The 25082-nt window shown below is 39.3% G+C and overlaps 2 protein-coding genes across 2 annotated transcripts in view; one reads left to right on the top strand and one right to left on the bottom strand.

Annotated features, from left to right (window-relative positions):
* Window positions 1-2671, top strand: part of GLT8D2 (glycosyltransferase 8 domain containing 2) — a 42212-nt gene extending 39541 nt beyond the window's left edge. The window contains exon 10 of the mRNA XM_005899075.3: window positions 2242-2671. Coding sequence (XP_005899137.1) covers window positions 2242-2414 — 173 coding nt within the window. The 3' untranslated portion in view covers window positions 2415-2671. The remainder of the gene's footprint in view (window positions 1-2241) is intronic.
* Window positions 2672-3287: 616 nt separating this feature from the next.
* On the bottom strand, window positions 3288-23964 carry TDG (thymine DNA glycosylase). The gene is made up of 10 exons (XM_005899076.3): window positions 23780-23964; window positions 14043-14185; window positions 11865-12109; window positions 10897-10966; window positions 9397-9532; window positions 9110-9192; window positions 8935-9029; window positions 6373-6544; window positions 5830-5955; window positions 3288-5193 (listed from the first exon to the last, which is right to left on the bottom strand). Exons 1-10 carry the CDS (start codon window positions 23941-23943, stop codon window positions 5063-5065), a joined length of 1365 nt encoding a protein of 454 aa, XP_005899138.3. The 5' UTR covers window positions 23944-23964; the 3' UTR covers window positions 3288-5062.
* Between the last annotated feature and the right edge of the window lie 1118 nt (window positions 23965-25082).

Genomic DNA, 25082 nt, shown 5'->3' on the forward strand with positions numbered 1-25082 from the left:
TTGGAGACAATGGATTGTGGGCACACACTGCCAAGCCCTGGGCTAGGCTCTGGGGGTTGATGTGAACATCACTTCTCTCAGAACAATCCTGCAAGATGGCGTGTCTCCTACTGTCCCTTGTAAAAGGGAGGTCACACAGAACTGTGGAAACTGCATGGCTGTCTCCTCTTTATGATGCTACATAAATAGTTCCTGTCTCCTCACTAGTATCACCCCTGATTTTCCTGAACATCTGTATGCATAGAAGAGTGATATGGGGACATTGAGGACACTAATATTTCATTTGATTTGCTTTATAATGCTGGGCTCACTGTTAGGTCAAGTGGTGATGAGTGTGGAGAAAATCCCATCAAAGTAGAATAGCTATAAAATATGTGTAGGAACAGTGATGTGGAGCTTAGACTGGGTTAGAGAAGTTAATGATCTTGGAAAAGAGACTCAGAATTACATTTTACAAACTACCTAATTTACTGACAAGCAGGAAGGGACAGAACCTTCTAAGGGAGAGGAGTCATCTTTTCTTATAGAACAGAGCCTGCATCTGTGCTGAAGGTTTTGGAATTGGGGGTGGTCTGCAAAGTAAAGCTACACAGAAATCATTTGAAAAATGATTTCATTTTAGAATGTTTTAGAGCAGTAAGCAGTATTAACATTAATGGCTATTAAGTTTGGGTCTAAACAGTTAAGGCTTAAGGTTTTACAAATTTATGAAACTTAGTGAAAAGCAAAGCTGCAAGTCCCTACAGAGTCCTTCGGTTGTGGGGCTGAGACTTGGTCTTCTGCTTCCTGGAGATGACCCCATGTGAAGTCTCCACTCTCCAAATGAGCATTTCCTGTGTAGATTCTGCTACATGATAATTATTCCAATGATGCTACTATAGCCCGAACACCTAGCTCCTCTTCTGCAACTTCCTACACAACTATGTTTATGAATAACAGAAGAAAGGTTTAGGGTTTTTCCCCCCTTACATCATACGTTAAAGCTATAATATTCTAGCTATTCATCCTCTCTTGCCTCAATGGACTTTTAGTTGTTTGAAAATATCACATTCTCTTTCATAGAAAGAAAATGTAACACAACAGAGGATATTTTTTAAAAATTTACATTCACAAGATCTTACTATACTTCTGGAAGATACACTCAAAATATCCTGCCACAATAACAATATCAGGGTTATGCATAGTCTCTAAGCAGTTACTTATGAAGGGAAGAATATTCAAATAGAGACAGTTGTTTGATAAAAGCAGATCTTATTCTCAGGCACATTTTATAGGATAAAAATGAGACTGCTTAAAAGAAAATGCTGCCATATTAATGACAGAAATGCAGAGAAAGAACTCCTGTGAACTCTGGGCAGGAGGGAAATGATGTAAATTCTTTGGGGGATAATTTGACACCCCCTCATCAAAATTTAAAAGACACAGACCCTTCAATCTAACAATTCCATCTACAAGATTTTATCCTACAGATACATCTGTATAGACATGCATAGAAGGCTGTTTACTGTAGCAATCTTTGTAACAACTTAGCAATCTTTGTAACAACTTTTGCCTGTGAAGGGACACAGCCTAAATGTCCTCCATAAGGAACTCAGTAAATAATCATATCCATTCTATGCAATTATTAAAAATGATTCAGTGACTTCACATGTGCTGCTGTGGAAAGTTTTCCAAGATAGTAATTTTCAACACGCAAGGTACAGTCCTATGGAAATCTAATAACAATGTATGAGATAGAAAATTTTAAATATATTTGTATAGGATATATACACATAGAAATCTATTAAATTATTAATGACATCATTCAAGATGCTATTTTTTCTGTACTTGATAAAATATTCTCAGAGAAATGTTAATATGTCTCACTATGATTATGTATTTTTTTCTTTTCCCTTATATTTCTTCTGATTTTTGCTTTATGTATCTTTGTTGTTAGGTGTCTAATGGTTTATGAAGTCTATTTTCTTTGTGAATTGTACCTTTTATCATAAAAATATTCATCTTTGAAAAAAAAGGCAAGGTACAAAAATACACACACAGGTATACAGGTAGAACATTACTGGAAGAATTTCACGAGAAACTCTTTTAACAGTTGTTTCTTTGAAAATCAGGGTTGGGGTAAATTCTTCATTGTATACCCATCAATTTATCCCATTTTTTTTTTTTAACAATGAACTTGTCTTCAATTTTTAATATAAAATTTTACTTTTCTAACAAATCTATTATTGTCCCCTAATCAAGGCTGGAATCCAGATACCAGATATTCAGAGCATTTTCTGCAGGAGGCAAAACTACTCCACTGGAATGGAAGACATAAACCGTGGGACTTCCCGAGTGTCCACAATGACTTATGGGAGAGCTGGTTTGTTCCTGACCCGGCAGGGATATTTAAACTCCACCACCCCAACAGCTGATATAACTTGACATTTAAAATATTTCCTGTACAAATATGTGGAACTGTCCATTTGTAGCCTATTATACCATTGTTCTTTGTGAACAGAACCTGATACAAATGATCCACAAAAACAAAAAACCCTACTGTGTACAAATAGTACCTTGAACCCTATAGGTATTGATTTAGTTCTTTAAATATGTGACAATTATAGAAGATTATGTGAGTGAAATATATTATTGCAAAGAAATAAACCCAGCTGCTGCTGCTGCTAAGTCACTTCAGTCGTGTCCGACTCTGTGCGACCCCAGAGATGGCAGCCCACCAGGCTCCCCCCGCCCTGGAACTCTCCAGGCAAGAACACTGGAGTGGGTTGCCATTTCCTTCTCCAATGCAGGAAAGTGAAAAGTGAAAGGGAAGTCGCTCAGTTGTGTCTGACCCTCAGCAACCCCATGGACTGCAGCCTACCAGGCTCCTCCGTCCATGGGATTTTCCAGGCAAGAGTACTGGAGTGGGGTGCCATTGCCTTCTCCGAAACCCAGCTAGGTTTCAGCAATTTGCTTATTAACTCTGAATGAAAATTACAGCCATAAATTTAAAAAATTTCTAAATGTATTTTTTACATGTAGGTATTTTTTTAATGAGTTGCCAATATTGTCTTCTGTAGAACAATATATTCTATTTAAAACAGGAATGTCTAAAAAAATAAAATATTCATAGACTTTTAATGATTTTCATAATCTATTATTCTACATGCTAAATATAATAGCAGGTAAACTGATCTCAGATTAACAAGGGAAAGAAAATCAGAGTCTTGCTACAGAAAACACTGCAACTTAAGGATAATCATTCTCAATATTTTTTATTGTAAAAAACAATCAGACTTTCAAATGAATTTTAAAACTTTTTCAATATTATTTAATGAAAGAGTCTCATATTCTCATGTATAGTGTATATCAACATGTACTATTCGTCTGTCATATTTAATGAAAAACACCATTATTGTATGCTTGGAAAAATCCTTAAACCCATTCTCTAGTGAGTGTCCATCATAATTTAAAGAATATTTTCTCCACTCAAAAAACAAACAAACAAAAATCTATGTAAAGATTACAATCATTAAAAACCAAAGCAATACCTAGTTACATGCTTTACATATCCCATGAAAAAATAATTAAATTGTTCCTAATCCCTGATGCAAGGCACGTAAAAGCACCCACACAAAACATCCATGTAAACGGCAATACAGTACATGATTTAAATAACATGAATGACTTTTACATGGCTTGACCTAAAGGAAAAATAAAATCCATCATGGCTACAGCTAAAAACCATGTTAAAATTCACAAGAATTTGTATCTCTTATTATAAAAAGAACAGGCTATATAATCTTTTAGAAAAAAAAAAAACTTCATAAATATTTTCATATTGAGAAACAACATGCTCCCTGGGTAAGAATAAAATCAGAATATTCAGATGTGACCAGGAGTAAATGCAAGCGGCATTTCTGAATACCCAGCTTTGATATCCACCAGGCCTAGTAGTCAGGACTATTTGTAGCACCATGGAATATGCATTAGAAAATCACAAAAGTACATTACTTCAAACTAACCTTGACATGAGGTTCACTTAGTCCACAGTAACAAACAGCAATGATGCAGATAATTGTTTTAAAATTACTGGCTTACTTGATTTATCTAGCAAGAAAAATTCTGTATTATTTATTTTAGTACATCTCATGTACATAAAGCACCAGTTTAAATAAGATTATCAAACAACCTCCAGCCTCTTGTTACTCAACCTGGAAGTTCATTTCTCATCATTTCTATGTTACATGCTAAAAGTCAAGGAGGATAAAATTAGAATGGTGGTAGATACTGAGAGAGAAGTTCAGTCTCCTTCCTATCAAATGTTATGTCTCTCAAGTAAAACACAGATGAAGTAGTGAAGTTTAAAAGGTTTTCTGCATTCTCTGGAACTTACCATCTCAGCAGAATAGTTTCTTCCTACAAGAGGATCAGCAGATGGGGGTGAGAGGACCAAAGGCAGGACTCACGCCCCGGCAGGTAAGGCTGGGTTAACCTTGCTGCTGCAAGGCCACACTCTGTATTTCTACTGCAAACAACCTCACAAATGCTCACCACTGGTAAAGCAAGGAGGCCTGAGTGTGAACACAACTCAGGAAGCCCATTAAACACTGTGAAAAACTACCAGATGAGACTCCACCAAGGGTTAACCTCACAGATGAAAATCAGCACACTTGCCTCTTTACCAGCAGGAATCTTATTAGCAGCATGCCCTTCTTAGGCATGAAAAGGGAGAATGGTGCATCTAAGTTTACGCACAGTTCATAGTCAAGTGTCAAGATGCAGACTCTTGCATTTTTAAATTACAGGTTAAAAGTGACTCCCAAAAGAAAATTAATTTCTTCATAAATGAAATACAGTTTTATAAAAAAGCTGGAATGATGGTTAATTCAAATATAAAAACTCATATACAGAAAAACCCCTTTTCCTTCCAAACTACTTAGGTCCGTACAGTTGACTTCACTGTACCTTGATCACAACACCCGAATAAAATACAAATAAAATGCTTCAGCTAGCAAACCGAGGGCCACTTGACAACTGCATTAAAACTGCAGCATTTAAGCAGGGCTGAAAAACACCATCCTTAAACGTGGTTTCCTTCTTGTTCTTGCGTCCCACAGTGATTACTAAATGAAGGGATCTGGTCTGTAAACGACTGGGTCATCCACTGTCCATTCGGAATGTCACTGAAAGTTGATTCTCCATTGTCAGCAGCTGGGATGGGGGTGTGGGAGGGAGGAGAAGAACATTACTCTATTTAAAAGCTTTAAGTGATATAATTAGGAGATTTTAACAGTCTATTATAGGAGAGTTGCTACTAAAATAGCTAAGCAAGCTTCTTGAATACAACTTAAATTTCTATTCTAAGATACAGGACTGATAAATTCTTGTTATTCAAGGAGGGAAATGCACCAAGGAGGACTTCGAGTCCGTAACTTCAAGTAAATGAGCTGTAAAAGCCTGTGTAGTTGAACATCAAATAACCATCGAATTTTCACTCTAAATCACTAAATAGACTTGTTAAAGATTTTTTTTTTGATGTGGACCATTTTTAAAGTCTTTATTAAATTTGTTACAATATTGCTTCTATTTTGGTTTCCTAGCTGCAAGGCATGTGGGATCTTAGCTCCCCAACCAGGGCTCGAACTCAGGCCCTCTGTACTGTAAGGGGATATCCTAACCACGGGACTACCAGGGAAGTCCCCCAGTCACTAAATAGATTTTTGTATTTCTATTCCCATTCTTCAGTAATTAACTCTCTCTTAAAACAAACAAACAAAAAACCCTCTTTCCCTGAATCCTGGCAAAACCAAGTCTTTGAAAGGAACAAGCAAGGGGGAGGGGACATACCCAGCCCATTTGAAGAGAATCCGCAAGGTTCACCAAGGCAGGGGTTTTCATTGTAAGCACCACCATACGCTGCTTCATAACCCGGGTCGTATTTTTCTTCCTTCACAGCCATCTTCTTTGCATCCTCTGTGAGGAGGGTAAGAGGGATTTAAAACTGACTTTATGTAACAATTTTGAAGATAGCCTTATTCAGCAATTATCAAGAATAAATCTTTTTCTTGAATTTCACATCCACGGAAACAACTTTCACATTAAACTCTTTTTAACATTAACAAAATAAACTCCTAAGAACTGTAAAAGCCTATGAGGTTTAATTTTAGGTGACCTACACTCCTGCTTGGCTTCTCAGCATGTGTAGGAACACTCATATTAGACTGGAAGCCCTTGATAAAAGGAGATTTTATAAGTGACTAACACTTGTTATCAGAACACTCTGGCTGCCAATAAATCATTTTCTTTTCTACTGCTTTTAAACTCACAACATACTTTCTATAAGGTAGATTTACATGACGTGAACAACAGGACTGATTAACGGTAACGCACCTTGGGCGAGCTGTAGGTCAAATGTATATTGCACTTCTTGAACGTCTGTGTTTCGTTCAATGCCTTTCAACTGGTCTCTTAAGTCCTTCAGCTTAATGTAGTAATGTACTTTGTCCTGGGCGCGAGGAAACTGCGCACATCTTGCACTGGATGATGGCATCACATAGCAGAGCTAGAATCATAACATTTTACAGTTACAGAAATCTTATAATGCTACTGAATCCACTCATATTGAGATTAGCTGCTAAGTCACTTCAGTCGTGTCCGACTCTGTGCGACCCCAGAGACAGCAGCCCACCAGACTCCCCCGTCCCTGGGATTCTCCAGGCAAGAACACTGGGGTGGGTTGCCATTTGCTTCTCCAATGCATGAAAGTGAAAAGTGAAAGTGAAGTCGCTCAGTCGTGTCCGACCCTCAGTGACCCCATGGACTGCAGCCTTCCAGGCTCCTCCATCCATGGGATCTTCCAGGCAAGAGTACTGGAGTGGGGTGCCATCGCCTTCTCCGTATTGAGATTAGAAACCTTCTTTTTCTTTGGATCAATAACTTGATACTTACCACATATCAATATATGCAAAATCAGTAACAGCAGTTGTGTTTGAGTTCAAATTTCTAATATTTACTTATTACAAAGTCAATAAATCAAAACCAATGAGTCTTTTCCCCCTCAGTGTTTGTACAAAAGGGCATATAATTATACAATGAAAAGTCTTTCCTCCTAATTATGTTTCTATCCACCTAGTTCTTCCCAAAGGCAATCTACACTGCTAGTTCCAGAGATAGTCCATTAATTTAGAATCAAATTAAAAAAAGAAAAAAACACACAAATGGTAACATGCTGTACTCCCTGTCCTGCACCCTGCTTTTTCACTCAACAATGTCTCTCAGAGGTAACTCTGTATCAGGTATCTACATCAGAATAAGTTCCCTTTTTTATAGCTGTGTAGTAGTTTCATAATTTATTTAACCAGCATCTACCTATGGGCATTTAGGCTGTTTCCAATCTTTTAATATTATCAACTGTAGTGAAAAACCTTGTACATATTTAAATTTGAATATATGTGACTGTAACTGTTGGATAAATTTCTAGAAATGGAATAGCCAGAAAGCAGGATATTTATCATTTTGGATGATGGTGACAAATTGTCCTTCATAGAGTATATCAAAATATATATCTTATATATAAAAGAGTGAGACTGCTCAACCATGGACTTTCCGGTTGCAATTTTTTGTACTTTTTAAATTGGCCTCTATACCATGTATTATAGAAAAAAACCCCAAACCATTATTGACTTATTTTGTTTTGCTTATGCAGTATTTAGAAAAGCCTGATTCAGAGGTACAAATGCTACCAGGTTTTTGTAATAGCACATTTTTCCCATCTCAAGACAGCCTTCAATTAAAGTGATCCAGAAACTTGAAAAAGCAGATGTTTTTCAAAGCTGGATCACTAACATCATCAATACCTATGAATATTTCATGATAAAGAGTAAATTTTATAAGACAAATGCACTCATAGATGATTCATTGTAGGAGCCAAAGCTACCTATCTCGATATGATTCCGATTCACTTATTATTGCACTACTGTGATCACACGTCCCAAGAGATATACCAAGGCTCCTCTGGCATTTCAGGGACAATAATGCTCTTTCTACAGGAAGGAGTGAATCATCTCTGAAATTTTACCCAAGGAGACAAGGGTACGCCTTTATTTAAAGAGTGATCAGTGCTACAACCTACTTTAACAATTACACATTTACTAGTTAAAAACAGAAGAAATTACAAACGAAGTTAAAATATATACTGGCGGCAGAAACTGTATTCCGAGGTCTCCACAGAAACTTGTTGGCACATTGGCTTATCATTTAAAAAATCATCTACAGCACAGAAGTCTGTGTGTGTGTATTTTTATTTCAGAAGTTGTAAACAAAACTTAAAACTATATTTAAGAAGCAAAATTTGAACCAAATGTCTGCAGAAAGTCCACAGAAATTTACATAGAGTTTTAAAACCAATGTGTTATTGTATGATGCCCTTATGTATAAGGACAACAGCACCAAATGCCAGTCAGGTTGGCAGGATGCCTGTCTGCGACTGGACTGTTCTGTTTTTATGGCTCTAATGTGAGACTGGGCCAAGATACACCAACAAAGGGTGATAAGCAGCTTCACTGATCAGGACTGTGTCTATATTTACATGTTTGTTTCACAACTGAATAAGGGCTAACCTACTGGCATTTGGCAAGAACATCCTGTTAAATGTATTTTGAATGCAGCATGTGAGCAACCTCCTCTCAATATTTTGGCCAAATAATGTAACTAATGTAATGTTATAAAGGCATTTATCTGACAAATGTTTCTTTTTCTAATGTAACTGTAAAAGTATCTGAATTAATCTGCAACTATTAGTTCAAGTTACTATGCAGATATTATTCCACAAAATACAGTGCTTTTTTTTTTTTTAATGGCAAAAATTACAATTGGACAGAACAAATAAAAAGGGAAAACCAGCTAGAAAAATTTGTATTTATCTGATTTACAAATGCAGTTTTAAGGACTTACAGTTTCTGTATCTGGGATCTTATGGGGTTGAAGTCCAAACTCTAAGTTCTTAACCTTTACGCCAAAAACTTCCTTACTAAAAATTTCGTAAATACCTAAAATGAAATACAAATATATTTACATTGCCCATAATGTTAATCAAAGAAAAAAGATAAAATTTAAAAGTAAATCTTACATTTTCCATTAAACACTGCTATTCGTGGCTGATATTTCTGTAATTTCTGCACTAGAATACGTCCTCCTTCACGAAATTCTTTACTAAAATTGAATTAAAAAGTAGTCAAAATATAAATATGGCAGTATTTATAATGTGCTAAATTCAGACAGCTTTCAATAAAAGAGCAAATCATAAAACTGCTATCCTCAGCTTGAACTAGTTAGATACCTAGCATGCTCCTGGAGTGTGTACAGCACAAGTATGGCCAAGGTACCAACCTATCAAACCGAATGTTCCATAATCACCTGGAAAGATCCTTGCTGCCTGGTGTTGTCCTTTCCACCATATTGGTAAATCCAATACCATATTTCCCTGGTAGAGTGTGATCATCCATGTGACTCAGTTGGACCTCACTCAGCCCTGACATAAATAGGCACTTCCCTGTGAACAAGAGAGTTTAATTTAGAAAAAGTTCAGTTTATTTCTGTAAGTCAAAGGTTTTTCTGCCTCATGAATTATGTGGGTCTATTCTCGAAATTAAAAAAAAAGAAAAACGATTTAGTATATTTAAAAAATTATAACACAGGTCAAATACCATACCAAGCAGTTTTATGTGCTGGGTACTACTAAGTCCTTCATATGGATTATTTCATTTAATCATCATAGCTATCTTATGAGATATCACTATTATTTATCTCTTTTTAATAGGGGGTCGAAGGAAACGCTTGTTGAGTATACAGCCAGGCAGCGTAGTAAACTCTGAAATTGTTTAGCTTTTTAACAACTGGAAGTAACACCACCTGCCCCTGGAAAACCCCAAACAGATGAAATATACACCAGTGACTCAGGGCTTCAGACATACTGACAGAGGAGAAAATAAAAAGTGAAATATCTCTAGAAATTTTTTTTTTTCAAATAATGGAGACAACATGTTATTAGTTCTAAAAATATATTACTATCATTTGTCCTAAAAGTGTTTTTCTTTTCTTTTTTCTTGGCTGCACTGCATACATGTAGGATCTTAGTTCCCTGACCATGGACTGAACCTATGGCCCCTGCAGTGTAAGTGCTGAGTCACTGGACTGCCAGGGAAGTCCCCTGTCCTAGAAGTTTTTAAATGCTGCACTAAGATAATCAGCTAGTGTTTCCTGATAATCTGTTGCACTCCTGATTGTCTGTTCAGATCAGATCAGATCAGTCGCTCAGTCGTGTCCGACTCTTCGCGACCCCATAAATCGCATAAGATGATTTATATATAAGATAATACAACAGGAGTTATACTTGGTTTTAAAGCTCACTCTAAAAGTATGAGGGTCTTAAATATTAATTTCTGCTTGATGGAAATTATCCATAGAGAATGTCTACAATCAGAGCATTTCTTAACTACTACAACTTGATGGCCAATGTATTTCATTTCTCCTAATTAATAAGATGAGTAGAACTCTGGAAAGGTATTAAGTTTTGTGTCTGCATTGGCATGATTACTGTTAATATTCTGTAGATAACAACCAAGAAAAGAAAAAATTGTTTTAAAAAAAGATAGTAAAACTCACTGAAAACAAACAAAAGAGAAAGTATTCCTTTCCATATCCCTCCACTCTTATAAACCAAAATGTTAAGTGTCAGAGGATTTCACACCTTTCATTTTTTTGTACACATACATTGAAAAGATATATGTATACTTACTCAACCAGTTTCTTTTTAAAAACATATTTTGGTTTAAAAAAAACAAACAGACAAACCCAAACTATTAACAAGGACATCTAGTTTAAAAGTAAAATAGTAAAAGAAGGTTAAGCACTTACAAAAATGGTTTCCAGGCCCAGGGTAGTGATGCCCTTTGTAAGCAGCCATCAGTCCTGGATTTATGCCAATCTACAAAACAAAATGTTTATATATTTTAGTCTTGAAAAGTAGGCTTATGTCTTAGGGCTTCTGTGGAGGAGTGGTGAATTGATTAAAATAAAAATTTAATCCAGCATCATAAGCTTTATCATCTACTCTTGACCTGAACAAAGCATTCCATTTTGAGGAAAGAGATTTCCTTTATATTAAAGTTTTGCTTTTTTTTTTCCTTTGTGGCTGCGTTGTGTGGCTTGGGGAATGTTCCCTGACCAGAGACTAACCCTGGGCCCTGATAGTGAAGGCCTGGAATCCTAACCACGAGACCAGTGGGGAACTCCTTGCTGTTGCTTTCAAAAATCAGTTTGAGTCCCTTATATCCCCAGCACCCTCACTCCCAACTGTCCTGGAACAATCAATCAACCAGAGCTCATGTCCAGCTTAAGTCTGTTTCTCAGCTCCCGAAAAGCAGCTGACTCTACATCACCTACATAGTTGTCTACATGCTGATGTTTCCTACAGTTACTGACAAAAATCAAAGTTCAGAATCAGTGTTATCATTCATGGAGAAACCACAGTGTCATGCAACCTAAGTGATTCATGTGGATCATTTTGTGTAATTGCCAGAGGACCCACTCCATCCTATCATCACACCTGCTTCATCAACGAGCAAATTAAGTGTTCAGGAAGGCTAAAGCTTGTCCATGGTCATACACCCACATAGCAACATCTGAAACCAGACAGCCTTGCCCTAGAGCCCACCATCTTAAACACACCCATATGATACAACCTGAAGAAGGTGACACCATTTACCACCATAAGGATTCTCAGAAACGGTTCTTTTCAGCAAAATGCTTTTTGCAAGGATATGGTTAAGTTACGTTAATCCACCAATGCTACTTATAAACCCAAAGGAGGACAAAATCCTTACAATTACAATGTCCAGATTGAAGGTCAAAATGTCTGGTAGAGTCTTGGTCAGAAGTTCAGCTTCTGAAACACCATTGAAACGGTCCACTTTTCTTTTCACTTTAAATGTGTCTGTAATTTTTTCTTGCTTTTCTTTTGACTTTGTGGACTTGCCAGATTTTTTGGCCTCAGCAGGTTCTGGGGGCTCCACTGGCGTTTTTGGTTCTGTTGTTCTGGGTTTTCTTTTCCTTCCTTTTGGAGGAGTCTCTGAAACACAATGATTTCCAGGATATAGCTGCAGAAAACCTTAACTTACAAACTTTATGCAGCTTTCCCAGAAAAGTCACCCATCAACATCCTTAGCTTTCTCTTCTATTTCACGACATCACTCTCCTCTGTAACGTCTCCCCCTTCCGTCACCGGAGAACTGGGTCTATGTGGTCCCAACCCCACCTTCCTTCCTCTGCTGGCAGTTCTTGGGATGAGAGATCCTTAACAATCACAGATTGATTTTCCATACACTCTTACCTGGCATCATGGCTTCTCCAGGGACACAAAGTAGCTACATACCATTTATAAGAATTCTAAATGTAAATACGTAAATAACTAAATGAACAAATAGAAAAACAGGGAGGAGCAGAAACATTTTAACTCAGTTTCCCTGTAATTTCCAGCAGAAGAAAACTTCAAATGGTTTGCGGGCTTCTTTCCCCTGAACTGAGTGTATACTCTGTTCTTCACACAGTCGAGGAGGTGAATTGAGAGATGCCAGGGATGAACTCTCTGGGCTGGCAGTGTTTGTCTAAAGGTAAGACTAGGACTCTGATCTCAGGACCTTAAACAGTTTGTCAACCCTGGCCCTGCTGACATCTTAGGTGGAATAATTTAGCAACAGTGGCCTCTACTCACTAGATGCCAGCAGCATCCTGCCAGTCATGATGACCAAGTGTCTCCAGACAATGCCATAAGCCCCTCAGGGGAAAATTACCCGTGGACAAGAACCAGTGACATAAAATTATCCAACAAGAAGCCTTGCCATTTTACTCACAACTCCCCTAATACGGCTCTTCATCTCTCAGGCCCCCACCCTATTCCACTATTATTTGGCGTTTTCTCATCTGAGCCTTCCATCCATCCTCTTTTCTGTTCACATTGCTTCAGCCACTGCCTGTGCCAAGGGATCCACCTCCATCAGCTTGTAGCTGTCCTAGTGCTTCCTGCCCAGAAAAACAGAGGAGGTGGAGGCAGGGGGACCTTCAACGCAGTGGACTTACACGTGCTCTGCAACCATAAATGGAAACTCAGCACTCTCCTCACACCACACTGATGCACGGGGGAAATCATTACCCTCTCCCCACCATCCACTGCTTAATCTGTCCTTCTCTTCCAACTCTCTGTCTTGGTGAATGGTACCTCCTTCTTCCAACTGCCTGGGAGTGACTTCTAGACTCCTCTATCTTCCTCATCCCCCTGCATGAAATCCATTAACATGGCCATACCTCCAAGTTCTGCCCTGCTCTCTACCATCTTATTTTATTTACATTTTTAGATATATATTTTACATATCTCTCTTACAGTCTATTCTCTAGAATATTCAAATGTCAGTCTATTTATTAAGTCACTCTCTGTTTCCATTCTGTCTATAGCTTCCTATTGCCTTCAGAATAGAACACACATTCTTTAGGTTAAACAAGCCTTGCTTGCCCCCTATCTAGACTCTTCTCTCACTACTTCTTTGCTCCACTCCAGTCTCCAATGACAGAGAATTAGGTTTTTCAACCATGTCATGCTTCCTCACATCTATAGTTTGATGCATGCCACTCCCTCAGCCTGGAACTTTCCTCCTCCCATTCTTCCTGTACTGCTCCCTCACCCTTGAACTTCAGAGCTCCATGAAGCTGCCTCTGAGCCTCAGTCCGAGTTAGGTGCCAGCCCCACAGCATCCTGTATTCCTCTTCACCACTTGGAGTGCTGAGGAGTTTCACATTCACTTTTATTTTCTCCTATGAGATGATTTGAGGGCAGAAGTGATGTTCTTTTATACCCCCAAACCTATCAGAGTGCCTGAAACCTAGTAAGTACTTAAAAAGTAGATTAAATTTTTTAACACAAAAACAGAGTTAAAATTCATCATTAAACCCTTTCTTAAATAAGTTGGCTGATGCCATGGCAATTTTCCAAACTATCCTGGCGAAACTACCTCGTGTGGGTTCCTGAGCAGGTGCTGGGGCGGGAACTTCGGCTGGCATTTCTTGTGCGTTTATAACTGCCATGTCAGGAGCTTCAGTCATCATTTGTTGGAGTGGAAATGTATAAAAAGCTTGAGCTTGCTGAAGAGAATAGCTGAAAGAACAATTAAGGATAAGACAGGAAGACAAAATTACCCAAATGTAAGTTTAAATGATCTGCTCTTAAAAACCCCCAGGATTCAATCATTTCTAACCAGATTATAGAATTTATTTAGAGTTGACAACAGGAGCAAAGAGACGTGGAAGATCTATCCCCCTATATATGTTTACCCAGTCTTCACCTGGTGCCTACCAACCAACTGTAATGAACTCTTACACACTGATGTGTCATCAGTAAAACTTACCAGGCCTGTTAGGCAAGCCTATACTTTCCCTGAAATGAGATCATGGGAATTTTCCGGCAGAGCTGAAAGGCCACGAACTCATACAGAGTTGAAATATCCACAAAAATAATTTGTATTCCTACCTTCAGTATCTAATTCTCTTGTCACAGAAATCCTCTGCAATGTAACCTTTTTATGTTCAGCTTTATTGAGATATACTTGATACGTTGCAACATTGTTTAGGTTTAATGTGTACAACAGTGCTGACCTGACACACATATACTACAAAATGATCACCTCCAAAGCCTTAGCCAACACTTCCACCAGGGCACCTAATTATCATTTCTTTTTTGTGGTGAGAACGTTTCAAATCTGCTCTCTCAGCAGCTTTCAAGTGCATCCCTCAGGATCATCGGCTAGAATCACCACGCTGTACCATCTAGATCCCCAGAACCTGTCAATCTTATAACTTGAGCTTTGTGCCCTTTGACCACCATCTCCCCATCCTACCCCCCATCTGTTTTTTAATGGTCGCTGGATTTTTTGCCATTAAATGAGGGTTAGAAATATATCTTTCTATAAATATCTGTGAATTTATGGGAAAGACCACTCTAAACTTCTCTTCTGAACACAATTTAAACGCTGTTTAAAGTGTTTTGTTCAGTGTAAGGAACACAGGCCTTCACAATACTGCCAAAAAGTATTTCTGGGGGCTATAAATTACTACTGCAAGCTGTTGCTATCAGCACAGAGCTAGGGAAGTAAACACACGTTTTATGAAACTCGAGTGACAGCTGATGCCAAAAAATGCCATTAAACATGCAGAAGGAAGAAAAGCACTAGGAAATAAAATGAGTAACGACGTTTACCATTTGCAGAGAAAAGCCATGTTTTCTCTGACAAGCTACTCTACTTAATGGCTTTCTCTTCCTGTAACGTGTGGAGAAAGAAAACAGGGTGCTCAGAAAGCAGAGGTTAAAAAGGCGAACTTAAAAAAAAAGGGCAAACTAGTACATTGTAAACGGGTGAGCTTCACAACATGTAAATCATATCTTAATAAAATGCTTTTTGTTTTTTTAAAAAGGCAAACCAAAACATTTCCAGAAGGAACTTAAATGGGCCATGCAGACACAGGGTCACAGAATGTTGGCGGAGTAGCCAGGCTAGAGCACTGGATACTGAAACAAAGACTGGGGCCCAAACTCAAGGGACAAACCACTGGAGAAGCATTTTAGCTTCAAGCTATCTCTAAGGGGTAAGATGGTAAAGAAAAGGTGAAAAATTAGTGAGAACGATATTAAACTATCTTAAAAGAGTTTTATTTCCTTAAATATAGTTTTCGATTTATACAAAAAATAAAGACAATACGGTGATTTAGTACACTACAGAACATCAACATGAGAATACTATGCAGTTACAAAAATTAAGTTTATTAATATTTAAAAGCACAGAGAATGTTTAATATAAAGTGGAAAAGAATATAAAACGGCATTGTGAGCCAAGGCTGCATGTAGAGAAAGCATGTAGGAAAGGACTAGAAATTAAGATGTAAAATTAAAAAGAAGCGAAGGGCTTAAACCTTGCCTGGCACGAAGTCAAATGTCCTTTTTGTTCACACTTTTCTTTAGTAACACTCACAGCACTTTTGGATGAACCAGTTGTTCCATGTTAAAGACTCAGATATTCTAATGAGGAGCTAGATATAGCTGAGTTAGTCGAGCGATCTCGTGTGGCTGCTCTCTGGAAATTCTAGTAAGATATAACGTGATTTTTGATTGTGGCCAGTAACAGGGTCCTGAGACGCCAAGAGCCCCATTCAGCTTGAATATATAAAAGAACACTCCTGTGGTCATGGTGAGTGAGTGGCCAAAAGCGTGTGGGAAGGTCTGTTCTTAGCTTGTCACAGTGTCATCAGGACGGCGTCTCACTCTCCCCCATGTTTACTGTTACGGCTCTGAGTTTCACCCATCTGTCCCATTTTGAGTACTTCACAAAAATCCACTACTAAAATATATAACAGACAAGGCAATGGCAATCCACTCCAGTACTCTTGCCTGGAAAATCCCATGGACGGAGGAGCCTGGTAGGCGGCAGTCGATGGGGTCGCTAAGAGTCGGACACGACTGAGCGACTTCACTTTCACTTTTCAATTTCATGCATTGGAGAAGGAAATGGCAACCCACTCCAGTGTTCTTGCCTGGAGAATCCCAGGCTGCCATCTATGGGGTTGCACGGAGTCGGACATGACTGAAGCGACTTAGCAGCAGCAGCAGCAGCAAAATATATAAATCAGGGAAACAACGTTCACATTACAAAAGGGTTGTGAACTTAAAAAATGTCCAAAATGTGGCTCCGTTAGCATACTATCAGATCATTAAATTCTGAGGTTCAAAAACTGAAAATCGAAGTTTTAGATGTCAACTGGCTGACAAAAAAGTAAAAAAATAAGAGAAAATGTGGTCTTATTTTAGAGATGTGTATCAATTTAGGAAAAAAAATTCAGAAACTTGTCTATAATATAGATGTGTCCCTCAATTGTTCTAAAATTATCCCTGGCACTTTATCATAAGATGAATTAGAAAGGAAATAGAGAAGACTATGGATAATAGAATGTGTAAGTTCTGAGGAAATAGACTCTTTCTGAGCATTTGATTTAGCTTGATCATCTTCACAGCTTCCTAACAATAGCTGGAACAAAAGGAAAGAGGGTGGCCTACAACATTCTTACTACTTGGCAGAAGACGGCATTCCACATGTACGAAAACCTTCATGAACTGCAATTCTGGATAATTTCATTCCTATTATCTGATAAAGGTTAAGTTTGGAAGCAGCATGAACCTATTTCAAACTTAATGTGGATATAATTCCTAAATACATTTGCTGTGTATATAAACATAGGATAACTGCCCCTTCGTATCAGAATTCTGCAGTGTTTATAACAATACTTTTCTCTGTGTGAGAGACAGCAGAAGAGGCGCAGTTAGTTAAGCCATTCACCCTCTCAGGACCTCCCTTCCCTCCCCATGAAAATGAGGGGGAGATTTCTGTGATTTCCACATATAAGGAGAAAGTGCAGGAAATAGGACCAAATCTGTCCAGACTCAGAAGAGGCCCTGAAACATTGTAATTTTCTGTAATTCCCTGATATCCAACTCAAGAGCATGACAAATGATTTTACTTCCCTGTTGACTTGTCCCCTTATCATCTATGTCTGTCCTCAGGATGATGGTTTTGCACCTCTCCCCTTTGCCTGCAGTTAACCCTCTACTCTCTCCTAGCCTCCACAGAACACCCTCTTCACTTGAACAGTGCTCAAAGGACTGGTTTTCTACCACTGTCTGAAATTTGATGAACTGTGCATTTTTGAACTGTCTTTCTCAAAATACACACAAACACACATACAAACACACACAGTCGATTAAGTAAGGAGTCCAGTTAATTTGGATTTTGCTGTATTTCAAAAACTTAACACTTGGAGGTTTCTCTAAGATGAGTAACTTCTTTAATCCTCAGTCATTTTCCACTGTTCTAAAGATGTAAGTTGAAGATGTAAGTTCAATGGGAAGGGAGGTGGGAGGGGGGTTCAGGATGGGGAATACGTGTATACCCGTGGCAGATTTATGCTGATGTATGGCAAAACCAACACAATATTGTAAAGTAATTAACCTCCAATCAAAATAAGTTTATATTTTAAAAAATAATAAAAGTCATTAAATTGAACATTTAAAGCTGGTTAAAATAATAAAATTTATTTTTAATGTATAATGAAATTTAAAAAAAAGATGTAAGTTGCTTTTTCCCTAAATATATTTGTCTTAGTCCCTTCAGGTTGCTATACAAAACACCACAGATTGAGTGGCTTATAAACAACAAATATCTGTGTCTCACAGTTCTGGGGGTTGGAAAGTTCAAGTTCAAAGTGCTGGCAGACTCAGTGTCTGGAGAGTACCTGCTTTCTGGCTCATTTTAGGTTGCCTTCTTGCTGTGTCCTCACATGGCAGAAGGGGTGAGGGGTCTCTCTGGGACCTCTTTCACTACTCCCGTTTAGGTGGGCTTGGGCCTCATGGCCTCATCACCTCCAAAAGACCCCATCTCCCAATGTTCACACTGGGGCTTAGAGGTTTCAACATAAGAATTCTGGATAGACACAAACAACACAGCAACATTTTATTACCTTCATTTAAACAAGCATATAAACACTGAACACTTACAAAATATCAATGTTGAATAAACTAACTGCTCAACCAAAAGGGACTATTACATAAATTATGATGAAATACTATCCTAGCTATCTAAAAGACTACAAAGCTGAGAGCCAAAGAATTGATGCTTTTGAACTGTGGTGTTGGAGAAGACTCTTGAGAGTCCCTTGGACTGCAAGGAGATCCAACCAGTCCATCCTAAAGGAAATCAGCCCAGAATATTCACTGGAAGGACTGATGCTGAAGCTGAAAATCCAATACTTTGGCCACCTGATGCAAAGAACTGACTCCCTGGAAAAGACCCTGATGCTGAGAAAGATTGAAGGGGGAGAAGGGGACGACAGAGGATGAGATGGTTGGATGGCATCACTGACTCAATGAGTTTGAGTAAACTCTGGGACTTGGTGATGGACAGGGAAGCCTGGTGCGCTGCAGCCCATGGGGTTGCAAAGAGTCAGACATGACTGAGCGACTGAACTGAACTAAAATATCTAAAGTCTACATTCATTGCTAAGTGGGAATGTGTGCATTCACCATGCATTACGGGGTACTTGCTGTGCAGAGTCTATTTAGATACTGTGGACTTAAAAACAGAACAAGCCAGAACCCCCAATTTATTGAACTCTTCTGCATACAGCATAATTTCAAGTTTCCTCATTATATGATCATTTTTCTGGAGCTTAAGATAAAATAAAAATGCTCCATAGCCTCATTGACCTGAAACTGAGAAGAGTGATCAAATTCTTCATTCTGGAGACACATAACAAAATCCATTACATTAGCTTTCCTGGTACCCACATTATACTGTTGATTAGTACTGAGTTTACCATCAGTGAAAACTGCCCTTCACTGCTGCTCCCTCATCTCACACTAAAAGATGCTTCACATTCTAGTCAGTTGGGACTAACCTGGATTCTGACTCAGTCTATCAATTCCAGAAACCCCTCCCAGAGTTGGGTCACTCAAATATGTTATCAGCATGCCATTACCACCTCAAAGCTGTTAAACTGTGAAAAGCTGGGGTAGGAGGACTACACGGCACATCAGTATAGACCTCTCTTCCGTCTGCCTTTGATTCTCGGTAGTAAAGCAGTTTTGATTTCACCCCATATGACCACTATTGCCAACATGTGCTGGATCATTGAAAAAGCAAGAGAGTTCCAGAAAAACATCTATTTATGCTTTATTGACTATGCCAAAGCCTTTGACTGTGTGGATCACAATAAACTGTAGAAAATTTTGAAAGAGACAGGCATATCAGACCACCTGACCTGCCTCTTGAGAAACCTGTATGCAGGTCAGGAAGCAACAGTTGGAACTGGACATGGAACAACAGACTGGTTCCAAATAGGAAAAGGAGTACGTCAAGGCTGTATATTGTCACCCTGCTTATTTAACTTCTATGCAGAGTACATCATGAGAAACGCTGGGCTGGAAGAAGCACAAGTTGGAGTCAAGATTGCCGGGAGAAATATCAATAACCTCAGATATGCAGATGACACCACCCTTATGGCAGAAAGGGAAGAGGAACTAAAAAGCCTCTTGATGAAAGTGAAAGAGGAGAGTGAAAAAGTTGGCTTAAAGCTCAACATTCAGAAAAGTAAGATCATGGCATCTGGTCCCATCACTTCATGGCAAATAGATGGGGAAACAGTGGAAACAGTGGCTGACTTTATTTTTTGGGGCTCCAAAATCACTGCAGATTGTGATTGCAGCCATGAAATTAAAAGATGCTAACTCCTTGGAAGCAAAGTTATGACCAACCTAGACAGCATATTAAAAAGCAGAGAGACATTACTTTGTCAACAAAGGTCCATCTAGTCAAGGCTATGGTTTTTCCAATAGTCATGTATGGATGTGAGAGTTGGACTATAAAGAAAGCTGAGCACCGAAGAATTGATGCTTTTGAACTGTGGTGTTGGAGAAGACTCTTGAGAGTCCCTTGGACTGCAAGGAGATCCAACCAGTTCATCCTAAAGGAGATCAGTCCTGGGTGTTCATTGGAGGGACTGATGTTGAAGCTGAAACTCCAATATTTTGGCCACCTGATGCGAAGAGCTGACTCATCTGAAAAGATCCTGATGCTGGGAAAGGTGGAGGGCAGGAGGAGAAGATGACAGAGAATGAGATGGTTGGATGGCATCACCGACTCAATGGACATGGGTTTGGGTGAACTCTGGGAGTTGGTAATGGACAGGGAGGCCTGGTATGCTGCAGTTCATGGGGTCGCAAAGGGTTGGACACGACTGAGTGACTGAACTGAACTGAATATGACCACCACCATTCCATCCTCATCTTCCCACAAGAGGCAGTGGAATTAGACTTTGAAGTTACACTGCCTGGATTCAAACTTCAGGTCTGCCACTAACTAACCCTGTAGGCAGGTTCCTTAACCTTTTCACATTCTCGCTTCCACATCTGTAAAATAGGAAGAAAAGCACCTAATTTATTGATTTTGAGGATTAAATTAGTTAACACATATAGAACACTTAAAACAGAGACTGGTAGGGAATTCCCTGGTGGTCCAGTGGTTTGAACTCAGCTTCAACTGCCGATGGCAAAGGCTGGGGAACTAAGATCCCATGAGCCATGTGACCCAAAACAAAAAAGCAAACAAAATCCCCAAACAGTGCCTGGTATATAATACATTTGTCATAACAAAAACGGAGGAAACAGGAGATGATGAAATATTTTAGGTACTCCTGTCATCTCCTTCTGATGCTATCTAACCTAGTATCGTTATCAAAAGGGGAAAGAACCTAGCTGGGTAGGTCTTGCTTTATTCAACTCACATTTTTGCCTAATGATCAGTATCCTTTTAAATATGCTCAATAACCACTGAGAAATAAAAATTTTACTAAGGTTCAAAGTCAATAAATTCCATGGTAGAGTCTACTTTTGGAAAATAAAAGGGACCCATGTGTTTATATTTGGGCTTAAGGCCCCTCCGCTGTTTTCTGCAGATTCTTAAAGAATGTTGTAATCTTGTCTCTCACTTGAAATACAACTGATTTGGGCCAGGAAACATGATTTCTGCTAGAGCAGCTGAAACTTCTCTTAAATGCCCTCATTGATCTTGAGGTTTACATCTCTCTTACAGACATCCATTTGCCATTTTCCATCTACACTCAATTTTCTTAACATGAAAAGAAAAATCAAAATCAGAACTAAGTGCTTATGTTTTCTGTCATCTAATAACATGTCAGTGAACTAGGAAGAAAACCCAAACCTCTACACTAATGAAGAGTCTTAGTCTCTTTAGCATTTCTAGAAAGTTCCAATCTCATTTGAAGGTTAATCGTTCCTGTCTGTATTCTCAGTGGTCTGTTTCACACCTTTCCAGTTATTGATTCAGCATCCTACTTCCCATCTCTGGTAAATCTCTTTTTCATGCTTGAGCTCATTAGAAACATACACGGTCCTCTTCTTCCTTTTCTTCTCTCTTGTTAGTACTTTTTAAGACTCTTGAACTCTCTTCTCATTCTTAAAAAAAAAGGGTCTACATCTGTAAGATGTAGTTTTTTGAAATTAATCTCTTCCAAAATAAAAAGGAAATTAACTATACCAAACATTCCATGATGAGCACAAAGTCAAGGATGACAAAGCACTACTTTCTCAGGATTACCAGGGGCCTGAGTCATTTCAGAATCCCCAACAAAATACTCCTTAGAGTATTAACACAGAGTTACCCATACTTCCCAAAGTGAAAATATTAAGTCAGAATAAAAAATGGTCTATAACCCAATGGATTCAGTTAAGACCAAATAGAAGTCAGACAGTTTTGAGTTAAACATTGTACCAGAGAAACCTATTACTTTGCTGTAAGACACTCCCCGTGTGCATTCTAGAACCTACACAATGGCCAACTGGACTCTGCCATTTTTTTTTAAGGTGCTTGAGCATACAGATTTTGGTGTCTCCGAATGGCCTGGAACAAATCTATGGATATAAGAGAGATGACTGCAATCTATTTGATGGTAGGCGTTTACCCAGGTTTCAATTCTGATCTGAATGAAGATTATGAAGACAGGAGAGATTTCCACAAGTTTTATTTGTAAAGTTCTTTAGGGAAAGAAATGGAGTTCTTTATTTCAGGATTTGATTCATGTGAGGATGAAGTCTGCACTTTATCTCCTTCCCTAAACTCTAAGACAATCTCTGTTGGTTACTAAAGCACTTCCCTTCCACCTAACACTGACTCACAGCATGTCAGAACCAGATTCCACAGACACTCTATTTTACAGACATCAACAGGCCCAGAGAACTTCAGTGTCTTCCCCAAGTTTAGAGCCCCAAATCAGGATAATTCTTAATGAGGTCTAACAGTATTGTATTCTGATGTAAACTTTTTTTTCCTTTATTCTTAGTTTTTCATTTGGCTTTCCATCAGAGGTTCCAATTTCGAAATCTCTGCTTTTGCAAAAGTCCCTACGCACCTCACACTCCCCAAAGGGCACATGACAAGTAAATACTTAAGATCGTCCCCAAGACCACTAGAACACAATTTTAGACAACTTATTGGAACTGTTATTCCTAGTTTAAGAATTCAAGAGCTCTAGAATGGCAACGTTATCCACCTCGTGCCCCTTAGGTACACCGTTGAGGAAGAAAGCCACAGTAAACCTACAACTCTGAGATGAAAACTCCTAGAGTGATGCATAAAGTCTACAGAGAGACTTCCCTGTAGCACAAACGGTAAAGAACCTGCCTGCCATGCAGGAAACCAGAGTTCGATTCCTGGGTTGGGAAGTTCCTCTGGAGAAGGGAATGGCAATCGCAAAGAGTCGGACACGACTGAGCGACACACACACACACACACACAGTGATACACGTGACACTTCATCCTTACAGCTGTGCATGATAATGGAGGGTGAAGGAAATGTAGCGGAGAAAGGTATCCGGGAAGAAACATTAATTGGAGACTGCAGGTTGCTTACGACCACATTTTAATGTCAGCTAGGTGTCTGGAAGGACTTAGGTAAAAAGTGGCCTAAGCAGGCCTTCAGTGCGCATGCGCGGCCCGGACCTTGCTACAGGGACCACACGGCCTTAAGGAACCCCGGCGTGCGTGCGCGTGTGTGCGCGTGTGTGCGCGCGCGCGCCCGCGGCCTGCCCCGCGGCGAGGGGCGCGGGGGGAGGGGCGGTGTTCCGCCCCGGCCTTACCTGCCCGCGTTCTCTGTTTCCATTCCCTGCTGCCGCTCGCGCGCGCAGCTACTCAGGCCCGCAACCCAGCGACTCTGTAGTACCGCGGCGCACGAATGGCGGTACGGTAGTAACCAGACACTCGGACTCGATTGCTGGCAGAACTCGGACAGTGGCTGGTGCATAGGCTCCTCCCCCAAGCTTCCAATTCCCCCTCCCCCACTAGGCCAGCCCCACCCTCAGCGCTGCCCTTCCGTCTGCTCAGAGCCAAATCCCACGCCCTGTGGTTATCACGTGATGCCCAGCCGTCCAGTTACGTTCGCGCTCCGCTCGTTGGTTCTTCTGGTTGCCAGTTGGCCTTTCGGGAAGGGTGGAGGATAAAAAGTCTGGGAGGGGAAGCACTCTGCTGACGTAAGCTTTTGTCCTGCCTGACTGTTCGCTGATGCCCGGGTAGGGGGGTGCTTGCGAGTTGAAGTCCTCGGCGCTGTTTAGGTGCGGCTTTTATGCTTGTTAGAACTATCCGGGCTTTTCCATCCATCATTTTATTATGATTAAAAAAGTGCTTTGCATTAATTACCAAGTAATTACTGTGATGTAAGAAAAAGAAGCGACTTTACAGTCAGAAAACGTGGGACTCCTGGGCACTGTACCATATTGGGTCTCAATATGTGAAATGACGGTGATTGTAAAAGGGTTTTGTAAAATGAAACTTTACCTGAGCTGTTCTCTGCTTTACTTCCATTGTATAGAAATATAAAAGTTCGAAGTCTATGAGAGTAGATGGCATTCAAGTATGACTTCCTCCTTTCAACCTTCTGGGCTAACCCTTCATTTCTTGATGACTTTGCCCCTCGTGTTTGTTTCATTAGTTCTCAAGTTATCACTGGTTTTTGTATAAGGACTTCATTAACTCTGCATGAAAATAGGCTTTGCTGTTTCTCTAGTTTGCATGATGGGAGACTTGGCTGCTGTATTAGCTTTCCATAGGTTATGCTGTCGTACTAGATGAGTCCAAAATCTCAGTGGTTTACAGCAGGGTTTTTGTCACTCATTGATTAATATACGAGCTGGGAAATGGTGGAAGCTCTGCTGTTTCTGTCTTCTTCATTCTAGGGTTCAGAAAAGGGCTTTCATGAGTAAATACAGAAATTTTGATTTGTATTATGAATTGCTTAAGTGAAACTTCGAACATTTTTAAACTCTTCAGAACTTACATGAATATTCTGCTTATTGGTAGATAATCACTCAGAATCTGAGTTATGGGCGGTATTCAGTGACTATCTGTTGAGTGACTAAAACAGCAACAGCCCATCCTCTTTTTCTC

The sequence above is a fragment of the Bos mutus genome, chromosome 5 (assembly GCF_027580195.1).
Source record: "Bos mutus isolate GX-2022 chromosome 5, NWIPB_WYAK_1.1, whole genome shotgun sequence".
Classification (NCBI taxonomy): Eukaryota; Metazoa; Chordata; class Mammalia; order Artiodactyla; family Bovidae; genus Bos; species Bos mutus.